This window comes from Heptranchias perlo, chromosome 1 (assembly GCF_035084215.1).
Source record: "Heptranchias perlo isolate sHepPer1 chromosome 1, sHepPer1.hap1, whole genome shotgun sequence".
NCBI lineage: Eukaryota > Metazoa > Chordata > Chondrichthyes > Hexanchiformes > Hexanchidae > Heptranchias > Heptranchias perlo.
This window is the reverse complement of record NC_090325.1, coordinates 101,302,841-101,329,137: the sequence shown is the minus strand read 5'-3', so window position 1 is coordinate 101,329,137 and position 26,297 is coordinate 101,302,841. Positions and strand designations below refer to the sequence as shown.

Here is a 26,297-nt window from a genome sequence, read left to right as displayed (position 1 = left end):
CTTTGCTACATGAATGGCGACATTTTGTTTTCTTTCTGTTTGTAGGCTGGCTTAATTATGAACAGGTTTTCTAGTAAGAGTCCCAAGTTGGACCATTATACAAAGTTCTTAATTGCAGCAGTATTTTGAAACCAGTGCTCTGGATAATGTATACTGCCTGGGGCCACTTTTATTGGAGAAGCTGGTCCACAATCAAGATTCCAGGCAAGCAACGAGAAGCCAAAAAATATTGTCATCTGTGTGTGAAAAAATAGTAGTGCTCCAATCTGAACTTCTCTATAATGCTGCACATGGCTTGAAACACAGAGCAGAGGATTGTTTGTATTCCTTTTAAATCTGTTATTTTTATTGAGCTTCATGTGTTCAGTCTCTGTCACACAACTGTGAAGCATTGATTATACATAAAGTGAAGACCTAATTATAAATTACTGCAGAGTGATCAGTCAGTTGGATTACTCCATTCCCAGTCACCAGAAACCTAATTCATAATAAAGTGGTCAAGGATAGATGAAATTGATAGAGAGCTCTCTGGCAGTGCACTGTGCTTGTAGAACACTCTTGGAATACCATTCAAATTACTACCTTTTTGGGAGTGGTAAGATTCATTTTTGCAGAGAATCAGGCCGTTTGCCCCAACTGGTCTATGCCAGTATTTATACTCCATACGAACTCCTCCCACTCTAATTACCTCTTTCCACTTTGTGCCCTTCTCCCTTATGTACGCATCAAGCCTCCCCTTAAATATGCCAATGCTCTCTGCTTCAACCACTCCATATGGCAGCGAGTTTCGCATTCTCCCACTCTCTGTGTAAAGAAATTCCACCTAAATTCTTTATTTGGTCTGTTAGGGGCTATCTTGTATTTATGCCCCCTTGTTCTGGACTCACCCACAAATGGAAACAGTTTTTCCGCATCCACCCTTTCGAACCCCTTCAGAATTTAAAAGACCAGATAAAAGAGCTCCAGCCTGCTCAATCTTTCTTGATAGTTGCCTCCTAACAATTCTGGTAACATCTTTGTACATTTTTCTCCAGTGCTTGAATATCCTTTTTGTAGTATGGAGACCAGAACTACAAATAGTACTTCAAGTGTGACCTAACCAAGATTTTATATATATTTATCATTACCTCCCTGCTTTTGTATTCTGTTCCTCTAGAAATTAACCCCAGCACTTTGCACTCTTTATGACCTTATCAACATGCGTTGCTACTTTTAGTGATTTATGTATCTGTATTCCCAAATCTCTTTGCTCCTCTACCCTACTTAGTTTCTTCCCTTCCAAGGAATAAGTTGCCTTCAAATTCCTCCGACCAAAATCATCCACTTCACACTTCGCTATATTGAATTTAATTTGCCATTTATTTGCCCACTCTGCAAGCATTTTCATGTCTTCCTCTATTTTGCTGCAGTCCCCCACATTAATAGTTATACCTCCTAATTTGGTATCATCTGCAAATTTTGAGACCATACAACAGCAGCAACAACAACAATAACAACTTGCACTTACATAGCACCGTTAACGTAGTAAAACGTCCCAAGGCTGTTCACAGGAGCGATTATCAAACAAAATTTGACACCGAGCCACATAAGGAGATATTAGGACAGGTGACCAAAAGCTTGGTCTAAGAGGTAGGTTTTAAGGAGCGCCTTAAAGTAGGAGAGAGAGGTGGAGAGGTTTAGAGATAGAATTCCAGAGCTTAAAACCTAGGAAGCTGAAGGCACGGCCGCCAATGATGAAGCAGTGAAAATCAGGGATGCGCAAGAGGCCAGAATTGGAGGAGTGCAGAGATCTTGGAGGGTTTTAGGGCTGGAGGAGGTTACAGAAATAGGGATGGGAGAGGCCATGGAGGGATTTGAAAATATGAATGAGAATTTTAAAATTGAGGTGTTGCCAGACCGGGAGCCAATGTGGGTCAGTGAGCATAGGGGTGATGGGTGAACGGGACTTGGTGCAAGTTAGGATACGGGCAGCAGAGTTTTGGACGAGCTCAAGCTTACGAAGGGTTCAAGGTGAGAGGCCGGCCAGGAGAGCATTGGAATAGTCAAGTCTAGAAGTAACAAAAGCATGGATGAGGGTTTCAGCATCAGATAAGCTGGGGCAGGATGGAGACTTGGTGATGGAGAGGTTACCTCCAATTCCTAAATCAAAATCATTTATGTACATGGCGAATAACAGTGGCCCAAGCATGGATCCCTGCAGCCACCAATTCCCACTTTCTAGCACTTCAAGAAATCTCACTTAATGCCTACTATATTAAAATGATTGGATTATCATACACATATATATATAGATCAGCTTCTTGGGCCTGTTCCACCAATGGCTGATCTGCACCTCAACTCCATTTAGCCATCTTTGCTCCCTATCCCTTGATGCTCTCACCTATCAAAAATCTGTCTATCGCAGTCTTGAAAGCTCCAATTGTCCCAGTATCCATAACCTTTTGAAGGACAGAATTCTACTTTCCTTTGTGTGAAAAAGTGCTTCCTGATTTCGCTCTTTAACGGACTAGTTCTAATTTTAAGATTATGTCCTCTTGAAGTTTATGCTAGTGAGAGCAAGCATGAAATACTAAAATACACATCCAGAAAAAAATTACTGTAGAGCTGTCACAAAGTGACCTAAACAGATGGGATTTTTTTTTAAAGCTGTTAAGCATGCTGTTTAACATATATCAGCTAACTAGAAATTCAAAGATAATACAGTAACACTGGGGAAAAAATTGCAATCTTTGTAGGACTGTTAAATTTTTGATGAGAAACAAGAAATGTTTTCCAAAAGTCAAAATGTATATGTTACGGCTTGCCATGTGATTAAAATGTGTAGTAATTTGACTGCAGCATATGACTTAGGAAATTGCCTGTCTGCTCTGACAGTTTGATAGTTGTATAAAGCATGGTGTGTAATAATTTAGTTCGCTTTTTCTCTTGTAAATGAGTTTTAAAGTAATCCTCGGAATACAAACGCGGTTAAATGTGCACATTACCAATATAGTTTTGATTCAGTAAATCATCAAATTCTACTGGTCAGGATTTTTCAACTGAAATCTAAGTCTATTAATGTTCTGGTCCATTTACTCGGCTGGTTTAGCTACACTTGGTTTGTAAAAGTTGATATTCTCAGCTTTGTGTTTAATTTCCTCCAGGGCCTTGCCCTTGTCTGTCTTTGTAATTTTTTGCAGCCCTGCAAGTTTCTCCCCCACCCAAACTCTAGGTTTTTCTGGCTCCAGCCTCTCATGCACCCCCACTCCCTTCACCCACCATTGACAGCTGTGCATTCAGCTGCCTAGGCCCAACCTCTGAAATTCCCTCCCTAAACTCATTTGTTTATCCACCTGCTTTCCTCCCTTAAGACCCTCTTTAAAACCCACCTCTTTGACCAAGCTTTTAATCACCTGTCCTAATATCTCCTTTGGCTTTGTGTCCATTTTTTTTACCTTTCACCTCTGCTGAGTGCCTTGGGACATTTTTCTTCGTTAAAGGTCCCACATAAATGCAGGTTGCTGTTGTTAGCTTGTATAAAATAAAAAAAACATTTTGAACCTATAAAATATTATTTTTTCATTATAAATGAAGATATTAAAAGCCAACCAAAAATGTATTTAACTTTCATGATCATTTTATCACTGGAGTAACCATTTTAGGTGATGGTGGAGAGTATGAATAACGAGTGCACGTCTCTGAATTTCTGTTTGATTACATTTTTTTCAAAATTAATGCCATTGAGTGAATGATATCGCCCATAATAACTGCCTCAGTTACCAATTTGTCACGTCAATTCCCACCTTGATGTATCCCATTTTGAAGTGCACAATGCTTTATCTATAGGATAACCTGTGACGTATGTCATTCTGTCAGGGTCCATAGCACAGGAGCTCATAGGTTTGACTGAAAGGGCTCGATTTTGCAATGGTGGCAGGTTGGCAGCCGGGGTGGGGGGATGGGGGGTGGTGAAGGTGCGCGTGGCAAACCCGCATGAACAAAACTTACCGTTTCCGACGCGACCGCATGGTGATTGCTGATGATTAACGTCCTCTTCGGGTTTTGCGCCCAGAGCCCCCAACGCACCCGCAGTTGCCCCCTAAAATCACCCCTAAAGTGTTTTAACTCAGTGAAAAGATGCAGGGTGAGCACCAGTAGCCCTTTCAATAAAGACATTACCGTATTTATACTTGTAAGCAGAGGAGAAAGTTGTATTGGACCTGGACCCAACATTCAACAAATCTTTATATAATTCGAGAAGTTCATACCATAAGTTAAATTCACTGATTTTGCACTCCCAGCAGGGAGCCATGTTCGAAGGAGTCAGAGCTACAGTATTGTAGCACTACCTCCTTTTGGTATGGATCTCTACTGGGGATGCAGGATTTAAAAAAAATAATTTTTGGGGTTGTGCGCATTGCTGGCAAAGCCAGAATTTATTGCCCATCCCTAGTTGCCCTTGAGAAGGTAGTGGTGGGCCTTCTTCTTGAACCACTGCAGTCAGTGTGGTGAAGGTGCTCGCACAATGCTTTTAGGGAGTTCCAGGATTTTGACCTCGTGACAATGGAGGAACGACAATATATGTTGCTGAATTTACTCTCGTATAAATCTATTTGATCAAATGTAAGAAAACTGACCAACTATTTGGTATTTTGTGACTATTGGGAGCACAGAATAATTAAGAAGAGATGAGTTAGTAGATTGGTTCTATGGACGAGGGACTTCAGTTACATGGATAGACTGGAGAAGCTGGGGTTGTTCTCCTTAGAGCTGAGAAGGTTGAAATGAGATTTGATAGAAGTGTTCAAAATCATGAAGGGTTTAGATAAAGTAAATAAAGAGAAACTGTTCCCATTGACGGAAGGGTCGAGAACCAGAGAACACAGATTTAAGGTGATTGGCAAAAGAACCAAAGGCGACATGAGGAAAAACTTTTTTATGCAGCGAGTAGTTATAACCTGGAAGGTGCTGCCTGAGAGGGTGGTGGAAGCAGATTCAATCACGGTTTTCAAAAAGGAATAGATAAATATTTAAAGAGAAAAAATTTGCAGGGCTACGAGGAAAGAGCGGCGGATTGAGACTTACTGGATTGCTCTTACAAAGAGTCGGCATGGACTCGATGGAACGAATGGCCTCCTTCTGTGCAGTACTGATACTATAATTCTATGATTCTAGTAGTACATATGAATACTAGGAGGCTGTATTAATGGGAATTTCAATAAAGCAACTCTAAATTGGGAATGCCCAAGTTGTCCAGAGCCAGAATTGGTAAATGTAATGCACTACTACTACCACTACAACACCACCACCACCACCAACAACAACAACAACAACAATAATCATTTATATATCACCTTCAACGTAGTAAAAATGTCCCAAGGCACATCACAGGAGCTTTATCAGACAGACTTTGACACCGAGCCACATGAAGAAATATTAGGGCAGGTGACCAAAAGCTTGGTCAAAGAGGTAGGTTTTAAGAAGCAAATTAAAGGAGGAGAGAGAGGCGGAAAGATTTAAGGAGGGAATTCCAGAGCTTAGGGCTGAGGCTGCTGAAGGCACGGATGTCAATGGAGGGGTGAAGGAAATCGGGAATGCACAAGAAGCCAGAATTGGAGCAACGCAGAGATCTTGGAGGACTGGAGGAGGCCACAGAGACAAACTAGGACGAGGCCATGGAGGGATTTGCACACAAGGATGAGAATTGCTTCATAACTCAGGGAAGCCAAAAGAGACTGTTCACAGCCCGACATGCTTATAGTAAATGACCTGACAGCTTACAGAAAATGTAAGTTATAGCACTCCAGGTGATAGTGACCATAACATGATTAACTTCAAGATGACAAGGGAATTCAACACTGCCCACAACCAACACCCAGGGATATAATTTTAATAGGGCAAACTACATGTATGAGGGAAGAGCTAAAACGTCTTACTTTTTGTATAGTTTATCCTCCACACGGTAAAATTAATTTTGTAAAATTAATGCTTTCACTGTACAAGCATGGCCATAGAATCATAGAGTTTGCAGAAGGATGCCATTCGGTTAATCGTGCTCATCAGCTCTTTGCTGGAGCAATCAAAAAGCAGGACAAATCCAATCCAGCCAATTACCGCCCCATCAGTCTACTCTCAATCATCAGCAAAGTGATGGAAGGTGTCGTCGACAGTGCTAACAAGCGGCACTTACTCACCAATAATCTGCTCACCGATGCTCAGTTTGGGTTCCGCCAGGACCACTCGGCTCCAGACCTCGTTGCAGCCTTGGTCCAAACATGGGCAAAAGAACTGAATTCCAGAGGTGAGGTGAGAGTGACTGCCCTTGACATCAAGGCAGCATTTGACCGAGTGTGGCACCAAGGAGCCCTAGTAAAATTGAAGTCAATGGGAATCAGGGGGAAAACTCTCCAGTGGCTGGAGTCATACCAAGCACAAAGGATGATGGTAGTGGTTGTTGGAGGCCAATCATCTCAGCCCCAGGATATTGCTGCAGGAGTTCCTCAGGGCAGTGTCCTTGGCCCAACCATCTTCAGCTGCTTCATCAATGACCTTCCCTCCATCATAAGGTCAAAAATGGGGATGTTCGCTGATGATTGCACAGTATTCAGTTCCATTCGCAACCCCTCAGATAATGAAGCAGTCCGTGCCTGCATGCAGCAAGACCTGGACAACATCCGGGCTTGGGCTGATAAGTGGCAAGTAACATTCATGCCAGACAAGTGCCAGGCACTGACCATCTCCAACAAGAGAGAGTCTAACCACCTCCCCTTGACCTACCATGGCATTGCCATTGCCGAATCCCCCACCATCAACACCCCAGGGGTCACCATTGACCAGAAACTTAACTGTGGCTACAAGAGCAGGTCAGAGGCTGTGACTCGCCTCCTGACTCCCCAAAGCCTTTCCACCATCTACAAGGCACAAGTCAGGAGCGTGATGGAATACTCTCCACTTGCCTGGATGAGTGCAGCTCCAACAACACTCATGAAGCTCGACACCATCCAGGACAAAGCAGCCGGCTTGATTGGCATCCCATCCACCACCCTAAACATTCATTCCCTTCATCACCGGCGCACTTTGGCTGCAGTGTGTACCATCCACAGGACGCACTGCAGCAACTCGCCAAGGCTTCTTCGACAGCACCTCCCAAACCCGTGACCTCTACCACCTAGAAGGACAAGGGCAGCAGGCACAAGGGAACAACACCAGCTGCACGTTCCCCTCCAAGTCACACACCATCCCGACTTGGAAATATATCGCCGTTACTTCATCGTCGCTGGGTCAAAATCCTGGAACTCCCTTCCCAACAGCACTGTGGGAGAACCTTCACCACACGGACTGCAGTGGTTCAAGAAGGTGGCTCACCACCATCTTCCCAAGGGCAATTAGGGATGGGCAATAAATGCTGGCCTCGCCAGCGATGCCCACATTCCATGAACGAATAAAAAAAAATTCAAAATCCATTCTCCCCACGGCCTTGTTTCTTTCTCTGCTTCAAATAATTGTCCAATTTTTTCTTTAAAAGGTGCAATGGTCTGTGCCTGAATCACTCCTCATAGCAAAGAGTTCCATGCTCCAACAATCCTCTGCAGAAAGAGGGTCTCCTAACTTCTTTTCTCACTCTCTTAGGGCTCGCTTTTCGCAGCCCCGAGCGGGTGCGTTCCTGGCAGGGGGCTGCGAAAATCGGGGATTCCTGGGGCGGGTCCAGAGCCCGGCTTCAACCCGCCCACTTCTGGGTTCCCCAGTGACGCGCTGACATGCGCGCACAGCCCCCGCATGTGCGACTCCCGCCGGCAATTAAAGCCAGCGGGGTGCCACTTAAAGCAATTATTTAGGTACTTCAGGTCGTTTACAGACTCGATTAACATATCTTAGGAGGGGTGGGATTTTGCAAACAACTGGGACTGTTTCCCGTACTGGGGGAAACACTCCCAGCTCAAATGGATGTGTTGCAGCCATCAGCCTGTGGCAGCTGCAGAGGTCCATTTGAGAGGTGTGGGGGGAGACCCTCACTCATTGCAGGAGGCCACTCTGTCACTGGACAAAGTTTGGCCTCCACTACCCTCCTCCTAACAGTAAAATGCACCAACTTGCGCACCTACCCCGGTGTCCATACACATTTACCTACCTTGCGGACCCCCTCAAATGTACATCTTCCGGATGGGGGCCGCCGTAGCTGCAGTCAAGACCTCCTCGGAGGATGAACAGCATCACCATCCTCGCCGGCCGTGCCATCCACCTCTGACACGTGGAGCTCCACAACAGAGTGCTGTGACACATCCACCTGCACAGCAGGAGGGAGGGCAACCGCAGAGAGAGATGCGTCGCAGAGGGCACTACCCTCGCCACAGGGTCCACACATCGAGGCTCAGCTTCCTGGACCTCTCTAAGCAGCAGTGCACACGGAACCTCAGAGTCACTCGACATTTAGTTGTGGACATCTGCAGCCTCCTTCATGCCGAGCTGCTCCTGGCTGGCCCGAGCACCATCCTCTTACCTGTCGCTGTCAAAGTCACCACTGCCCTCAACAACTTCTCCTCCGCATCCTTCCAGGGTGCCACAGGGGACATCGCCGACGTCTCTCAGTTGTCTGCACAAAAGAGCCCTGCAAATACACCTACACCCACTCTGCAGTGACACAATAGGTGGCATCAGTTGTGGGTCTTCATTGTAATCCTCAGGAAAGGGCATTATTGCACAAACCAGACAAGATTCGCAAAGACATGGCAGTAGTGATGACAATATAATATGTTATGTGAGTTGATCAGAAATTAAGTATAAGTAAAAACCATGACAAACCCCACCTTGTGCATCCCCTTCATGCTCATGACACGTTTGCCTTACGCTTCCTACTGCACATATGTGATGCATGCTCTGTGGCTGCAGCGCAGGTAGTGGGAAGTTGAGTGAGGCTGACTGTGAAAGAGATGCGTGAGAGGGTGAGTATGAGATAGAGCCATGAGATTGTATGAGGATTGGGTTGAGTGGTAGTGGTGGGATGAGTACTGGCGAAGTGAGTAAGTGCAGGTAAGATGAGGATGAGCTTTGAGTGGGTGTGAGGAGTGATGTGATGGAGTAATCTTGGCAGTGCAGAAGGAGATGTGGGGTGGGGGTGGTGATGTGGCAGACGGAGTGTAGGGGAATGAGTAAGTGTACTCACTTCGGCTGACTTACTTAGGTCATTGCAGCGCCTCCTGCACTGTATGCAGGTGCGCGATATGTTGGTGGTGCAGGTGACCTCCTCTGCCACCTCGAGCTAGGCCTTCTTGGTGGCAGAGGCTGGCCGCTTCCTCCCGCCCGTCGGGGGGGAGATCTCTGTCTTCCCCCTCCTCCTCACCCCATCCAATAATACCTGGAGTGAGGCATCATTAAACCTGGGAGCAGCCTTCCTCCGGGCTGCTCCATGCTGTAATTTTTGCTATTTGTTGCAGCATCAGTCAGTGGAGGACTGCCCCTTTAAACTGGGCTCCTCCAGCTGACAGCCTATGCTGCGCATGCGCAGTCCGCCCACTGTGCAGCTTTCCAGCGCAAAACCCAGAAGCACAGGTAAGTGGCTGCGATTGCGTGCGGAGCACCCCGATTTCACTGGGCACGGTACCCACGCGCCCAGTCGACCCCCCGCTGCAAACCCGCCGCCCTCCTAATATCGAGCCCTTCGTGTTTTAAATTGATGAACCCTCGTCCATGACTCCCCAACTTTCTTTCTATTTACTCTATTTAAAAACCTTCAAAATTTTGAAAACCTCAATTAAATCTCCTCTTAACCTTTTCTGTTCTAGTACAAATTTCTCCTCACAACTATAGTTTTCCATCCTTGACATCATCCTGCGGTAAAAGACAGGTTATTTTACTTTTCACATGACTAAAACACACTGCAGATTTCCTGTTTAACTCTGTGACAGGCCAAAAGCAAGAAAAGGAATAAACAAAATCTTAACATCTCTTGTCGTGGCTAAATTTTGTGATGACCATCAAATTTGATGAGTGGCTACTCAAAATGATTAGTAATAAAGCAGTGAAATTTCTAGTGTTACTTGCTTACTTTAATAAAATCAAGTACCTTTTGTATTGCTCACAAATGTAACCAGTTTTAATGTGTGATTGGTAGGTGCGTATGGCCCTGAAGAATGCAGAGAAGGAGCTGGAGGTCCGCAGTGGCTGGGCAATGCCAGAAACTCTCCAGAAATGGTTGCAGCTTACCCATGAGGTGGAGATTCAGTACTACAACATTAAGAAGCAGAGTGCAGAGTTACAACTCAATGCTGTTAAGGAGGAGGTATGTGTTACAGTAGGCATAGTATTTTGCTGTTTTCTTCAAGCAGACATGCAAAATACAATGAAAAGTGACAAGAAAGCATTCGAAAGTTCAGTGGAAATTTGTTATAGACACTTAATGAGCACCATAATGAATACCTATTTAAATTCACAAATAAGAAAAGCCTGATAACTCATGAGTGAGCAATTTCTGAATGAATTGTGATGGTCCTACTCATCAATGGAGTAAACTCACTATTATGTATTTTGTTTGTAAAACAGCAATGTGAGTAATATTTAAAATCCTTTTATATGAGTTGAGAATGTCTGTCCTATCAGAGACACTAACATTTTACTACTGTTTTTAGGCAGAGAAGATCAAGAAGAAACGTAACACTGTATTTGGAACATTCCAGGTGGCACACAGTTCCTCTCTGGATGAGGTTGATCACAAAATCCTGGCAGCAAAGTAAGATTCTCATTCACATGCCTTACTAAGCACCATTTTACTTTCCTGTTCTAATGCACTCAATCTATATAGTGGAGATGCCATTGATCGTGCTGAAATTCTTTGTGTCTTAGAGCTAGTACGTGCATTACGTGTGCGTTACGATGTAGTAATTTTTTCTAGTAGCTTTACTGGAATGGTCACAAAGGCTTCTAAAATTGCTCCTGGGAGTAAACTTTGTTGGTCATGCTGGAGAAGGAGAAAGGGCAAGAAGGTCATAACCCGTAGCAGGAGGACAACCAAGATTTGCACTCCCCCAAGCGATGTATCTGACACAGGTGGTGGACCTCCACGACCTCACTGAGGAGTATTGTACAATGACCAAAATCATAGATTAATTTTATTATCAGCTAAGGAGCAGCATCAGTACTAAGCTACCAGTGCTGGTTTAAAAAAAAATAAAAGTAATAATTTGAATGGAGGAAAGCAGAGTGATGTGGAAGAGCAGAGGGATTTGGGGGTACAGGTTCACAAGACATTAAAAGAAGCACTTCAAGTGGATAAGGCCGTAAAAAAAATAGTAGAACGTTGGATTTTATGTCAAAAGGTATAGAATACAAGTGAAGATATGATGGTAAATCCACAGTTGGAGTACTGTGTGCAGTTTTGGGCTCCACATTATAGGATGGATGTTGAGGAAATAGAGAGGGTACAGTTTAGATTCACTAGGGTGATGCCTGGTGTGAGGCAATAGAAGGAAAGAAAAATTGGGGTTGTCTTCGTTAGAACAGAGGGGATTACGGGATGATTGGGTAGAGGTGTTTAAAATTATGAAGGGATGGGAAAGAGTGGATATAAACAGACTGTTTCTGGTGATTGTGTGGGTGGGGTGGGGGAGTTAAAACATGCAGACATAGATATAAGATTAAATGTAAAAAACTTAGGACAGAGAGCGGGAGAAAGATTTTCACAGAGGGTTGTGAAGCTGTGGGATGCATGACCAGAGTTAGTGATTGAAGCAGAGACTATGGCCAGGATTTTGACACGGAACTGGGAAGGGGGCAGAGGGGTCGAATTGCGAACAAGAAACCCGGAAGTACGGGTTTCCCGGATGTCCTTACGATTTTGACGTAAGGACATCTTTTATTTTTTTTTGGTCTGTTTGCCGTCGGACAGGCCGGCCTGATTGACAGGCTGGTCTCAGTCGGACGGGAGCAGAGCAGTGAAGAGGACATGAGAAGGTAAGTCTTTAGGAAAGTGTTAGATTGTATGGCTTGTGGGGGAGGCATGGGTGGGCATGGAGGGGGAGTCAGTCATCAGGGGAGGGGGGCGTGGTCAGTCACCTGGGGAGTCAGTCACTGAGGTTGGGGGGGGTCGGGTCGGTTCGGGATTGGGGGTCATCGCGGGGGTCCGCTATCATTGGGGGTGGGGTCCGCGATCGTTGTGGGGGGGGTGGTGGTCACGATCGTTGGGATGGTCGCTGCAGGTAGGCTTGTTGGACCTGGCGAAAGCACTCCCGCTCCTCCGGGCCCACAAGTTGTGCCAGAAAGGCGCTCAGCTGTAGTTTCAGGCCTTCTCTCACGCGGCGTGAAGGAGAAGGCCCGGGAATCCTGGCTCCCAGAGGCTAAAAATTGCAAAACCTGGAAAATGGAGGCCCCGCAGTCTCCTTGAAAGGTTTTAGTGACCAATCCGCCTCCTGGGAGTGGGTTGGTCACCCGGCCCTCGTGCCACCCTTGTGAAAACTGGAAATGGGCGGGTTGGGGGCAGGTCTGAAATTGTTGCAATTTTCAACGCCCTCCAACACACCTGTTTTTCACAGTTAAAATGCTTCCCCATGGGTTTGATTTTAAACCCCCCTCGCTATGCGTGAATGGTGCGTGGGAAGGGTTAAAATCATCCAAGTCCACTTACAGGCCCGAGGCCACGCCATTCCCGCCTGGTGACATATTATCTTCACTGACTTTGAAGTGGGCCGTGGCTCCCACTGCAGGCAGGCGGGGGCCTAATTTAAATCTTAAAGTCGCGGACCAATGATGTCATCAGTGCCGGAACAGCATTTTAACTTCCACATTCGGAAGACCCGCACGGAGCCAACCCCGACATCTCAACCATGGCAGAGTGGAGAAGAGGCCAAGGTAAGTTTGAAAACATAATTTCAATATGGAATCCTTGTGGGCCAGGAAGCAGAAGTGCTCCCCCACACCCTGTAAGGACACCTCGGGCCTCCCCTGCCCAGACTTCTCTTCTCCACCCCCCCCCCCCCCCCCCCAAAAACAGCGATCATTTCCGATCTCCCTCCTTCCTCATTTACCTTGTCGGGGACTGTGTCTGTGGGTCCCCGGTGGCGGCCTGACACTTCATGACTTTCCACTCTTGCCCGCTGGCATTGACGTCGTTCCTGACAGCTTCAAGTGGGAGTCAGTTTAACTCTCGGGTCATGAGACGGGTCGCCAGACGGATCGGCGTCTGCTTTGGCACCCCCAATTCCCGCTCCCAAGCTAAAATTGACCCTTATGTCAACTTTTAAGAATGTGTTACATAGCTGGTTGAAGGGAAGAGTATATGGGATATGGGAACAAGGCAGGCGCGTGGGATTAGGACAACAGCTCATATGGTGCATAAACACCCTGGAGGACTGGTGTGGCTAAACGGCTTCTTTCCATATTGTTAATCCTAAGTAAATATATGGCTGCTTTGTTTAATCATATTCTTTGCTCGCCTTTGCACTTTTATTCAGATCAGGCACCACCTTCCAAATATCTCTCCAGGTTCATTTTGTGCACGGCACCAAATTTATCATTGTGCAATTGTTTACATGCCTGTTGTACTCTGCTAGTTGGTGGCTTGATCCACCGCACAGTAGACAACACTTCAGTGTGCACTGGTGCTGTCAACCATCACCTGTAGGTCTTCTTCATTAAATAGGATTTGGCACTCTTCCATCACTTTAATCCAAAGGACACGGCACACCTGGATTGGCCCATTATTTATATTGGTTAAGTGGCTGTTGGCTAGTTCAGCAGCATTATTGCAGATGCTTTACAATTGGCCACTCAGCTATGCATGAGTTTTTATGCACTCAACCTTTCAACAAGTGAACAAGAGTACAGTTGTGTGTCCCTAACTGCATTTCCTTTTAAAGGAGGAAAAAAAATCTACTTCCAGTAAATGCACTGCTCTGCAATCCCTTTGTTAGTTATTATCAGTATATCATGAAACTAACTATTTATGAAATGAATTGCTGCTGGTGAGAGGCTTTCCCTGTGAAAATTAGTGGGCAAAATAGCAAGATCATTTTTATTGTAGCTGATGAGATGAAATAGAATTGAAATAACTTTTTCTGAAATAGAATGGGAACTTCAAGTTATTCAGAGGCAGAATTAAAAATGCTGCTCTTTTGAAGGGGTACAATAAAGACTGGATACCGAAGCTAGAAATTAAGGCAGATGATTTTCAAAACTGTCCCCAAAAGTCATATTTCAAACAGTTGGTGCTCGCAGTTTCATTTCTTTTCCCAGGTGACTTCTTTTGGAAGTTCACAAGTTGCCACTTCATTAATATTGAAATTAAACATAAATGATGAGCAGGTTAGAGGCCTGCAAAAATACTATTACTATCATTCACAGACAAAAGGGAGAATAGTGTGTCGGGTTCCATGGTAGATAAACATAGGATGATTGTGGACCTCATTTGCCTATTTCCTTAAACCCTTTTTGATCTCAGAAATTGATGCTTGAATTGGTTCTTTGGGACTATGACAAAGTTAATATACAACCATGTGTCTCATTAATGACTTGTGTGCCATACCTTTTTTTGTAGAACTGACCCACAGTCTTTTGGTTGTTTAAATTTCAGTAATAATTGGTTTGATACAAAGATCTGTATGAATATGGGCTTGTGGAACTTCTCCTGAAAAAGCAATTTGAGAGGGAAAAGAATTGTTTCAGCATTTTTGATCTTTTGTCATTGTGAACAAATTGAAGTGAATTCATGTGGCTAGTCATGAATGGCTGTGGTCTTTTGGTGCAGTTTTTGTAATTTACACTGGCGTCCTTGCAGCAGCTCATATGCATTTCCAGATAATTCAAGTTAAATTGACTCTACAACATTATGTTTTTTTAAATTTATAAAAAAGCTAATCAAAGTAAATACCGTTGGACTAGATCAGTTAATTGGAGCTGGTTGATCATCACTGGTGTTACAGAAATGTGTGAGCGGTTAATTCAGTGCTTAGTGAGAGAGATATTACTTTTTGTTTGAACTCTCTTAAATTAACTTTCGATTCATTGAAAACTTACTTAAGTTTTGACCAGAGTCAATGCTTCCTTAAAAAAAGAGGGAATAAAATTGAGTATAAGTAAAGAAAAGCTGCAAAAGATCAAAAGGGATCAGATATAGCAAGAAAGAGATGGAAGCATCTGATGAAGAATTGACAGTGGATTGATAAATACATTAATATTACTTGGAAGATGGCAAATTGCTTTATTTTGCAGCTGGCTAATTGCAAATGGAACCTCTGCATCCCTTAGTTATACTTGCCTCTGTACCAAATCCAGTAGCTGATAGGATGCTTTTTTGTGATGAAAAATCATCGGGAAAGGGAAGATTCTATCCTGTTTTTAAAAACTATTGGTAGGGTTTATGTGTAGGTTCTTGCTACTTAAAAAAAAATGAATAGCAGCATGTTTCTCCTCTTCTTCTCCCCTGCCCCCCAGACTCAGGCAGTGAGCCTCGACGGTGACATGGCGGCAGGCTTTAATCCATGGAGGACACGTGAGCCCAATTTCATCCACACACATGCACTTTCCAGCAGGATCATTGGATAACAATCAGGAGTAGGAAGCTTGATTGATTTTTTAAATTTCATCCCTGCCTACTCCAACAGTGCTAAGGCCAATTATAGTATCTCTACTGCACCTGGGACTTTCTTGGTGTGTATACAGTGCACTTATCCACTAAGCCATTGGGAACCTTGCATTTAAAAAAAATGCTTTAAGTTGGGAATTATAAGTTGTTTTATTTGGGAAATTTACAGTTTTTGTTTCCTTTGCATCTATATTTCAGACAAGCATTATCTGAGGTGACCACAGCCTTGCGCGAACGGCTACACCGCTGGCAGCAGATTGAGAATATTTGTGGTTTTCCAATCATACACAATACAGGAATGCCGAGCCTAACCTCCATTCTGTATTCTGAGCACAGTTGGGTGGTCATGCCACGTGTGTCAGTCCCACCATATCCAATAGCTGGTGGAGTAGATGACTTGGATGAAGACACGCCACCAATCATTCCACAATTTCACCGTAAGTTACAAATCCCATCTCCTGACAAGAGTGAAAACAAGCAACTGAAACTTTGACATTTCAATTCTGAACATTAGAGCTTCACATTCGGCTGATGAACAGGATAGGAGTAGACAGAAACTATTACTTTCCACTTTGCTACTCCCAGACAATTCTTAGCCAGTTGAACACCTGACATTTACAGGACCATTTTACATTTCAGAATATGTTCTGGAGAAGAGCACTGCCATTTGAAGTACAATGCTTGGATGAAAGCCTTTTTACTCTATGGTTGTAGATGATAATTTCATTGCCCAGTGAATTACCATTTAACAACTCAATTTGCAAATGTGTTCAAAACTTAAATAGGAATCACCTTTGGATATAGAATATAGAATGTAATGGTTCATTACTTATATTCTTCGATGCTTGTAACTAACTAGCATAACATACCGTAACAAGTGCAGGATCCTACGTTTAATTTACCATTTAACTCTGAGCTACATTTGGATTTTTATTGTGTATTCATCTAGATTTTCAGGAAGCTAAAAGTTATCTCTTCCAATTACTTGTCCCTTTCTTTCTCTCACAAATCTCTCTCTCGTGCACTTTCTCCCCTTCACACTCTGAAAAACTCATCCAGTTGTACAAGCACAATAATAACTTTGCACTATCATTTTATTTTTATTCATTGGATGTGGGCGTCACTGGCAAGGCCAGCATTTATTGCCCATCCCTAATTGCCCTTGAGAAGGTGGTGGTGAGCCGCCTCCTTGAGCTGCTGCAGTCCGTGTGGTGAAGGTTCTCCCACAGTACTGTTAGGTAGGGAGTTCCAGGATTTGACCCAGCGATGATGAAGGAATGGCGATATATTTCCAAGTCAGGATGGTGTGTGACTTAGAGGGGAACGTGTGGGTGGTGTTCCCATGAGCCTGCTGCCCTTATCCTTCTAGGTGGCAGAGGTCACGGGTTTGGGAGGTGCTATTGAAGAAGCCTTGGCGAGTTGCTGCAGTGTATCTTGTAGATGGTACACACTGCAGCCACAGTGCACCAATGGTGGATGGAGTGAATGTTTAAGGTGGTGGATGGGGTGCCAGTCAAGCGGGCTGCTTTGTCTGTTTTTGGAGCTGCACTCATCCAGGCAAGTGGAGAGTATTCCATCACACTCCTGAGTTGTGCCTTGTAGATGGTGGAAAGGCTTTTGGGTGTCAGGAGGTGAGTCACTTGCCACAGAATACCCTGCTGTTGTAGCCACAATATTTATGTGGCTGGTCCAGTTAAGTTTCTGGTCAGTGGTGAGCCCCAGGCTGTTGATGGTGGGGGATTCGGCGATGGTAATGCCTAAGGGACATTAGTGAACAAGATGGGTTTTTACAACAGTTTCATGGTCACCATTACTGATACTAGCCTTTTTAATTTAACTGAATTTAAATTCCCCAGCTGCGGGATTTGAACTCATGTCTCAGCATTATTAGTCCAGTAACATAACCACTATGCTACCATACCTGTAATTGTGTTACTATGTTAAGACTAATGCATTACTGCATGAAGTGGGCTCGTCCAACAGTTATTTGGATGAAATTTAATGAATATTATCAAGAGTTTGGTCAGCGAATTTTACTATTTTGTAATACTGGTCTCAAATCTTCATGGGAAAACTAGTGCCTTAACTATCGCACTATCCAATCACTTTGACTGAAAAGAATATTATGATCAGTATTATTGTTGTTAGTGTTCTGAGGCACCGTCTTCATTATTTCATTCAGCAGCACCAAATGGTGTTTATAATCGCTGCCTGATACTATAGACATTCAGCTGCTTGGCTTGTTAATGATATCTGAATTATGCCGGTGGAGAACAAATAGTAAGAAAGGCTGGAAAAAACTGGTGGAAGAAAGCTTGGACCTACCTGTCACCATTGGCAATTTCATTGTTCTGTGAAGCCGCCTCTGCCCAGTGGACTGTCATGGCCCTGTTTATGAAATTGCAGAAAAAACTGATCTCCTGCTCCTGGATTCAGTACAGTTCAAACCCAGCAGACCAGTGGACTTAGAGATAGTTTATTTCATGTCAGAATTCACCCTCACTAACATTGAAAAGATATGGCTCAGCTCTCAGTCTGCTACAAGATTATCATTTTTTTAGTATTCTTGGAATGTGGGCGAAACTGTCAGGGCATTATTTATTGCCCACTCCTAGTTGCAGTGAGGGAATTAAGAGTCAACCACGTAGTGTGGGACGGTAGGCCAGACCAGGTAGTGGTGGCGGGTTCCCTTCCCTAAAGGACATTAGTGAACCAGTTGGGTTTTGACGACAATTTGACAGCTTTCGTGGTCATTTATTCTAGTGCCAGCCCACAGATTACCAGATTTTAATTCATGACCTCAGAATTGTCGATCTAGCACTATAACCACATGCACACACTGCTTCTCTTGTCTGTTGAATTCTCCCAATGTCATCGCTGGGAACTCTGTCCCTTGTGTGACAAAGTTGGCTGACTAACTTGATTGAATTTTTTGAGGAGGTAATAAGGAGGTTGATGAGGGTAGTGCGTTTGATGTAGTCCACATGGATTTTAGCAAGGCTTTTGACAAGGTTCCACATGGCAGACTAGTCAAAAAAGTAAAAGCCCATGGGATCCAAGGGGAAGTGGCAAATTGGATCCAAAATTGGCTGAGTGGCAGGAAGCAAAGGGTAATGGTTGACGGGTGTTTTTGCGACTGGAAGGCTGTTTCCAGTGGGTTCCGCAGGGCTCAGTACTAGGTCCCTTGCTTTTTGTGGTATATATTAATAATTTAGACTTAAATGAAGGGGGCGTGATTAAGAAGTTTGCAGATGATACAAAAAATGGCCGTGTAGTTGATAGCGAGGAGGAAAGCTGTAAACTGCAGAAAGATATTAATGGTTCTGGTCAGGTGGGCAGAGAAGTGTGAAGTAACGCATTTTGGGAGGTCAAACAAGGCAAGGGAATACACAATAAATGGGAGGATACTGAGAGGTGGAGAGGAAGAGATGGACCTTGGAGTGCATGTCCACAGATCCCTGAAGGTAGCAGGACAGGTAGACAAGGTGGTTAAGAAGGCATACGGGATACTTTCCTTTATTAGCCGAGGCATAGACTATAAGAGCAGGGGGGTTATGCTAGAACTGTATAAAACATTGGTTAGGTCACAGCTTGAGTACTGCGTACAGTTCTGGTCACCACATTACAGGAAAGATGTAATTGCACTAGAGAGGGTGCAGAGGAGATTTACGAGGATATTGCCAGGACTGGAGAATCTTAGCTATGAGAAAAGATTGGATAGGCTGGGATTGTTTTTCTTGGAACAGAGGAGGCTGAAGGGTGATTTAATTGAGGTGTATAAAATTATGAGAGGCCTAGATAGAGTGGATAGGAAGGATCTATTTCCCTTAGCAGAGAGGTCAATAACCAGGGGACATAGATTTAAAGTGATTGGTAGGAGGATTAGAGGGGAGCTGAGGAAATGTTTTTTCACCCAGAGGGTGGTGGGGGTCTGGAACTCACTACCTGAAAGGGTGGTAGAGACAGAAACCCTCATCGCATCTAAAAAGTACTTGGATATGTACTTGAAGTGCCATAACCTACAAGGCTACGGACCAAGAGCTGGAAAGCAGAATTAGGCTGAGTAGCTCTATTTCGACTGGCACAGACCCAATGGGCCGAATGGCCTCCTTCTGTGCCGTAAATTTTCTATGTTTCTATTATCCTATACCGTGGAGCATTGTCACAAGAATTGTGCTTAAAACAAACCACTACGCTTATGTCAGAAATACAAGAGCTGTACCTCACCATCTGCATCAATCTAAAATGTCTGCGTTAAATACCAGAGACCAAACTGCACACACTGCTCCTCTTGTCTGTTGAATTCTCCCAATGTCATTGCTGGGAACTCTGTCCCTTGTGTGACAAAGTTTAAATGTAGAGTTAACCATTACTTGCTGAACAGAGATCTTGGAGGCAAGGCAAGTGATTTGTTACACTACCAAAACTGACATTTTTTATTACCTCCAGGCCTTTTATGCAAAATTGCAGTACACTTGGTAAATATTGAAAGTGGCGGATGTTGCACCAAGCCAAATCACTTGCTTTAGCTATAGGAAATCCGTTATCTGTTGGTTTCCAATTAAAATTTCTCCATTCTTTCTATGCTCCTAGCAAACATCAAAGTTAATTTGTGGAACAGATATATTTGTTAAATGTTATAGGTGTCCATACCTGCACTGTTTTATTCTATCACCTAATATACAAAAATAAACAAAACACACTGGGTGGCACTTCAGTTTGGACTCTGGGAGCTGGGTTCAGACTCATTCCCTGTCTACTGGCTGTGCGGAGCATATGTGAAATCAGTTTGAGAAGTCATATTAGTAGATATATAAAAGCAAGGGAATTATGTGGAACCTTTATAAATCACTCTTTAGGCCTTAGCTGGAGTATTGTGTCCAAATCTAGGCGCCACACTTCAGGAAAGAAGGGTGCAGAAGAGATTTCCTAGAATGGTACCAGGGATAAGGGACTTCAGTTATGTGGAGAGACTGGAGAAGCTGGAATTGTTCTCCTTGGAGCAAAGAAGGTTAAGGGGAAATTTAACAGAGGTGTTCAAAATTATTAGGGGATTTGATAGAGTAAATAAGGAGAAACTGTTTCCACTGGCAGGAGTGTCGGCAACCAGAGGACACAGATTTCCAAGATAATTGGCAAAAGAATCAGAGTGGAGATGAGGAGAATATTTTTTTACGCAGTGAGTTATCATCTGGAATGCACTGCCTGAAAGGGTGGTGGAAATAATTTTGTCTTTTAAAAAGTATTTGGACAGTTACATGGGTAAGATGGGTATAGAGGGATATGGGCCAAGTGCAGGCAATTGGGACTAGCTTTGTGGTATAAACTGGGCGACATGGACATGTTGGGCCGAAGGGCCTGTTTCCATGTTGTACACTTCTATGATTCTATCATTTTGTCTATGAAACAGATTCATTAGTAATTTTCAAAAGGAAATTGGATAAATACTTGAAAAGAATAAATTTGCAGGGCTATGTGGAAAGAACAGGGGAGTGAGACTAATTGGATAACTCTTGCAAAGAGCCGGCACAGGCACGATGGGCCGAATGGCCTCCATTTGTGCTGTATGAATCTATGATTCTACGATATGGGACTACAACACAAATTTCCCCTATTTGGCACTGAATTGGCAAAGTCACGTGGGCAGGATACAGGAGAAATAGACTGCCAGTTAACATTTGCATTGTCCTGCCTGAGGACTGCTGAATGACATAGCATGAATGGTGTAGCCATTTTCTCTTGGGATTTTAATAAAAAATATCTGGAGCATTTAGATTAAATAATTGTACTTAATCTATTGTTTTATTTGAAAATATACAGGTATGTCACAAATAGTTGTTTGTCCAAAGTGTTACAATAACACTGCTCGAACTTTATAACGGTGTTATTGTTACATTGTTTTCAATCATCAGAACTGCCAGTTACATGAGGTGTTAAATTAATGTGATGTTAGCTATTTTTTGTTGTTTTATGTTTTGCAAGCAAGTGATTCAGTTAGCAATCATTCAGTTTAATTGCCACAGCCAAATCTCATTTATTGAGACAGAAAATGGGAACATAAGAACAAGAGTAGGCCATTCAGCCCCTCGAACCTGCTTTGCCATTCAATTAGATCATGGCTAATTTGCACCTCAACTCCATTTACCAGCCTTTGCTCTATATCCCTTTATACCCTTACCTAATAAAAATCTATCTCAATCTTGAAATCTCCAAATGACCCTGCATCCACAGCCTTTGGGGGTGGGGGTGGAGAATTCCAGGTTTCTACTACCCTTTGTGTGAAAAAGTGCTTCCTGATTTCCCTCCTAAATGGCCTAGCTCGGATTTTAAGATCATGCCTCCTCGTTCTTGATTCCCCCACCAGAGGAAATAGTATCTCTGTACCTATCCTATCGAATTCTTGTAATATTTTAAACACCTCGATCAGATCACCCCTCAATCTCCTATACTCAAGGCGATATAAGCCAAGTTTATGCAACCTGTCCTCATAATTTAACCTTCTAAGCCCAGGTATCATTCTGGTGAATGATATTTGGTTAGTGGTATTTTAGATCACAAAAGTGTAAATCCCTGTTTCTAAATGTTTGTGTTTGTGTGTGTGTTTTTTTCAGCAGTTGCTCATAGTAAACTCACTTACAACTTACCAAAAAGCAGCAGCCAGGGTCGCTGTCGGCGGCCCAACGTGATCCCTTCTGGAGTTTCACTGTCCTCACAATCCTCCACTGCTGACATCTTTGTAATGAACAGCTGTTCAACTCTTCATCGCAGTGAGTCGGAGGAAGATGCCATATTTTTCACAGCTGACAAGAATTGGTAACTAGATTGTTGTGTGTTATGGAATGAATTGAAGCAAATTGAATTGTATTTTATCCTGCCGCAGTTTGTTCAGCATTATCATAGCCACAAGAGCACTGTGGAAATTGAATGGAACTAAATTACTTTACCACTGTTTGTTATAAACACCAGAAACATGAACCATGCAAGCTTACTGCTAATACAATGTGCAAAATGGATTTAAGAAAAACTTATGTTTTGCAAATTTTTTAGTGGGGCAACTCATCTAAATTGGGGCAAAATTTGGATTTTCAACAAATTGTTGCAGTTCACATTAGCATGGATTTCAAAATCTGTTTGGAGCTGATAGTATTGATTGCAGGTCTGGCTGGAGAAATTGCATGTCACAAAGCCCCAGGAGTTAAATCCACATCAACAGATTTATAAAGGAAGAGGATGGAGCTACCCCAGTTAACTAAACATAACTTTAAATAACAGTCCAATTATGCACAGGACCATAACAACCCTGCAGCACATATGAATTAATAATCTGGATATAGCAGTAGTAGAAATCTCTCAATGAGAATAACCCCTTTGATGAGTAAATCATCACCTTTATACATTTATTCCAATTAAGCAAACATATGGGGATAAACTGGAGTCTTTTACATGAGCATTTCAATTAAGAAATGTCTGTAACTGCAGGTAGAAAACAGCTGGCTCCTTTTAGAGTCCTGGAGCTCTCCTGTTCTGTGTGGTGATCAATGTGTCACTGCCCATTTTGTGGTATGTATTTGGTAAAAATACACTACTTTTCTTTCAGTGAAATGCTAAACATCTCAAAGTAGCAATGGTACATTGGTATGAATTCTTGCTAAAGGAGTACGTGAAATCCAACCAACTCACAAATCCCTGAACAGCACGAAACAATGATGCTGATTTTCCTGCCCCCACCCCCTCTTAGCCTGGGCACTGGACAGGAGAGTGTACCCAAAGTGCACTCCACCCATCCAGGCCTCAGCACCCGAATTTAGTGAAACATATCATTAACATGGCCTGGTTGCACCCGCAGTGTAGACGTGTCCTTGCTCCAGGAAATGGGGCAGAAACAGAAGTGTAGGTACAGGCCTGGGCAGTGGCATCAGGGCCTTCTGGCTGCTGTGGGAGAAAGTCAGAAGGCCTCCGGCCCAAAGAACTGTTGGAAGGAAGCAGAGAAAGTTGCCACTTATCTTTGCCACGCCCTTTACCTTGCTGCCTGACCTCCACAACCCCTCCAATCTGCGGTGGTTCCAGGCCAGTCACCGGCTTCTTTGGGTGCCACTGGAAATGGTGATGAAACCACCGGAAAGTGAGGCAGTGGGGACCAGGATTGTCCCCTTCCACTTCATTTGTCTAGGACTGGGACGGTGTCTTGGCAAAGCCCCAAAATCCCAGGGCAAAGCAACGGAGCTGGAGACCTGTCATCATGGGCCACTATGTGCTTTCTCCTCACTTGTACACCTGGGAATAGTTGTTTCCTTGGGATGTTTTACTACTTTAAAGGTGCTATATAAATACACATTGTTGTTGTTTCTCTGGCGCTGACCTCAGGAAAATCGGTTCCAATATTTCCTGCGTAATACTTGTAATCTGCAAATAAGAAATTGTTACTTGCTAATTGGTTGTTTTATATTGCACAGGGAGACGCAGGAGACAGCTTCGGACTGTGACTCCTCTTTTGGATCTTTGAATGGAAAGAAGCTGTTTCTCTTATCAAACAGTGAGGCTCTTCGTGGTTTTTCCCGCAATACGTCCAAGAACTCCCTGGATGACCTATCTGTCACTGATTCATCTGTGACATATGAACGGTCAACTGCAACACCTGATTCTCTGGGCCCAGCAGACACCAGAAGTATGACTGTGAGCTCTATGATGGCCAGTAAGCCCACTCAGAATGGTCTTCTTGAGAAATCGTACAGCATGGGACAACTATCAGCTGCTCAGGACAGGCGCATCTTAGAATTTTCCACACAAAGCGAAAATAGTACAGTGAAAAATCAGAAAAGCACATCTAAGAGACAAACAGTGTCCCAAGACCTGGCCAATAGTACAGACAGAGTTAAAAAAACCTCTAAATTAAAAAAAATGTTCAAGAGAATATCAAAGTGATAAAAGCCAAAAGGTGAGGACAGTGAAGCCTAATTCACCGTAACATCTGTTTACGAAAACTGCGTTTAGATGTTACACAGAGGGCTACGTTTTTGACTGAATTACAATTGTAGAAATAAATGTTGCACTATTACTTTCCTGATCAGGAAGGTACCTCTGATTATATAGACAATGTATAAAGATTTATAGATAAATCAAGCAGAAGATTCTATGTTTTTACTGTTACATGTAGAGCTTTGGTAGGATTTTTAAGGATTCAGATTTCTAATGATTTAAAAATGGTGGAATTTCTACGAGCGAGAAAGCTGCATTTTTCTTGAGACAAATTTCTTAAAAGTTTTACAAACTTGCTGTACAGCTGATTAAATATACGAGATAGTCTCTGAGCTTTTCATTCACGACTTGTCTTTGAACTCTGAAGATTGGCAATGGAGGCTATTAAAATTTCTACCTGCCTTCAAGCAAGCACTAGCAGTTTCCTTATAACCTCACCTGGCTGTGGCAGCAGTGGGACCTGGCAAAATACTGAACTCTTAATTCAGGATATCTTATTGCTGATTGAAAGTAGAGATGACTTCTCCTGAATTTAATAGACTTAGGGGTAGTTGGGGTGTTTGGAACTTCTTGAATGTATTAAAAGAATAAAATGAAGCATTATGATATCGAAATGAATAAATCTGCTTAATTATTTCATTGGATTATACTTCTTCCACTTGAGTTTTATAGCATTTGAGCAAAATTCCATAGTGCTAGCAACAAAGTCTGTGGTGGATTGATTATGTATGCAAGTTTGCTTTCATTGCACTGGCCCCCTCCCTCCCACTATTGTAGATTTCTATGTTGGGCAACTGAGGGGTAGGTGGGGATAAGGAAATCCTTCTCGCCATTTTTATTTCTGTAATTCCTTTCCTGATCATTTATCGCCCCATTTTTGGTCTGCCTAGCCTTGCTACCTCTGCTGCCAAGAGGGCGGACTGGCAGCCTGCTACCAGATTCCTGGCAATGGCTGCTGTAGCTGGGGATAGGTAAGCATTTTGGGTCAGTTGGATGTGATTCTCCCCTTGGATTTTCCCTCCCTACTCAGCAAAACTATTGCAGAAAATGAATTGAACCTATGCCTGCCCTTTCTCTGTGGCTCTAAATATTAATGTTTTGCCTCTCTGCTGCTATGTCATCCTGGAAATAGTGAAATCCTCTCAAAAACACCACAAATTACAAAAAATGTTTTGGTATTCTGTAGCGCTTTAAAATCACCTTAATGGTGGCACAACTGAGATAGTTTGCCACCGTACCGTATAAATTTTAAGAACTCCGGTAGTTGACTTATTTTTCTGCTAACAGAGTATGTAAGTCTAGCACTTAGTCACACCAGAGCTGACAAAGCAGTTTTGGATGATTATGTAAACAATTAATCCAATTACACGTAATATTGTACTCTGCCATCAAATAAAAGCCTTTTTGGGGGTCACAATCCGTACGAGATCAGTGTTAGCACTATCACTAATAAACTGTCCAATTCTTTCATAACTGTTTCATGTTTTCAAAGTAAATCAGCAGAAATTAGAACTAATTCTGATTTTTAAACTTTTGTCATTCCTGCTTTTAATTGTGTAAAATTAATACTTTTAACTCCAGTAAAATAAATTAGAATTGATGGTTTAAAATTTCTCAATTTTTCTGCAGTATTTTGTCCATAATTTTTAATTGATAGTTTTTATATTTTTAATTGCCCTGTCTGAGAAAAGGTCTAGTAAATATCCCAGCTGCTTTGATACAAATCATGGATTATTTTTAAGTAGAACATCTTGAACAGGAATATCTGTGTCTT

The 26,297-nt window shown here is 43.1% G+C and overlaps 1 protein-coding gene across 4 annotated transcripts in view; it reads left to right on the top strand.

The window, feature by feature from the left end:
* The window catches only part of stim2b (stromal interaction molecule 2b), a 164,399-nt gene extending 139,234 nt beyond the window's left edge, over nucleotides 1–25,165 (top strand). For 3 of the 4 annotated variants that reach the window (XM_067989026.1, XM_067989017.1, XM_067989041.1), the window contains 5 exons: nucleotides 10,088–10,255; nucleotides 10,602–10,702; nucleotides 15,746–15,984; nucleotides 22,159–22,360; nucleotides 24,001–25,165. In XM_067989026.1, the coding sequence (XP_067845127.1) occupies nucleotides 10,088–10,255; nucleotides 10,602–10,702; nucleotides 15,746–15,984; nucleotides 22,159–22,360; nucleotides 24,001–24,469 (1,179 nt within the window). In that variant the 3' untranslated portion in view covers nucleotides 24,470–25,165. The remainder of the gene's footprint in view (nucleotides 1–10,087; nucleotides 10,256–10,601; nucleotides 10,703–15,745; nucleotides 15,985–22,158; nucleotides 22,361–24,000) is intronic. The other variant, XM_067989032.1, reaches the window with a different exon arrangement.
* Nucleotides 25,166–26,297: the final 1,132 nt, after the last annotated feature.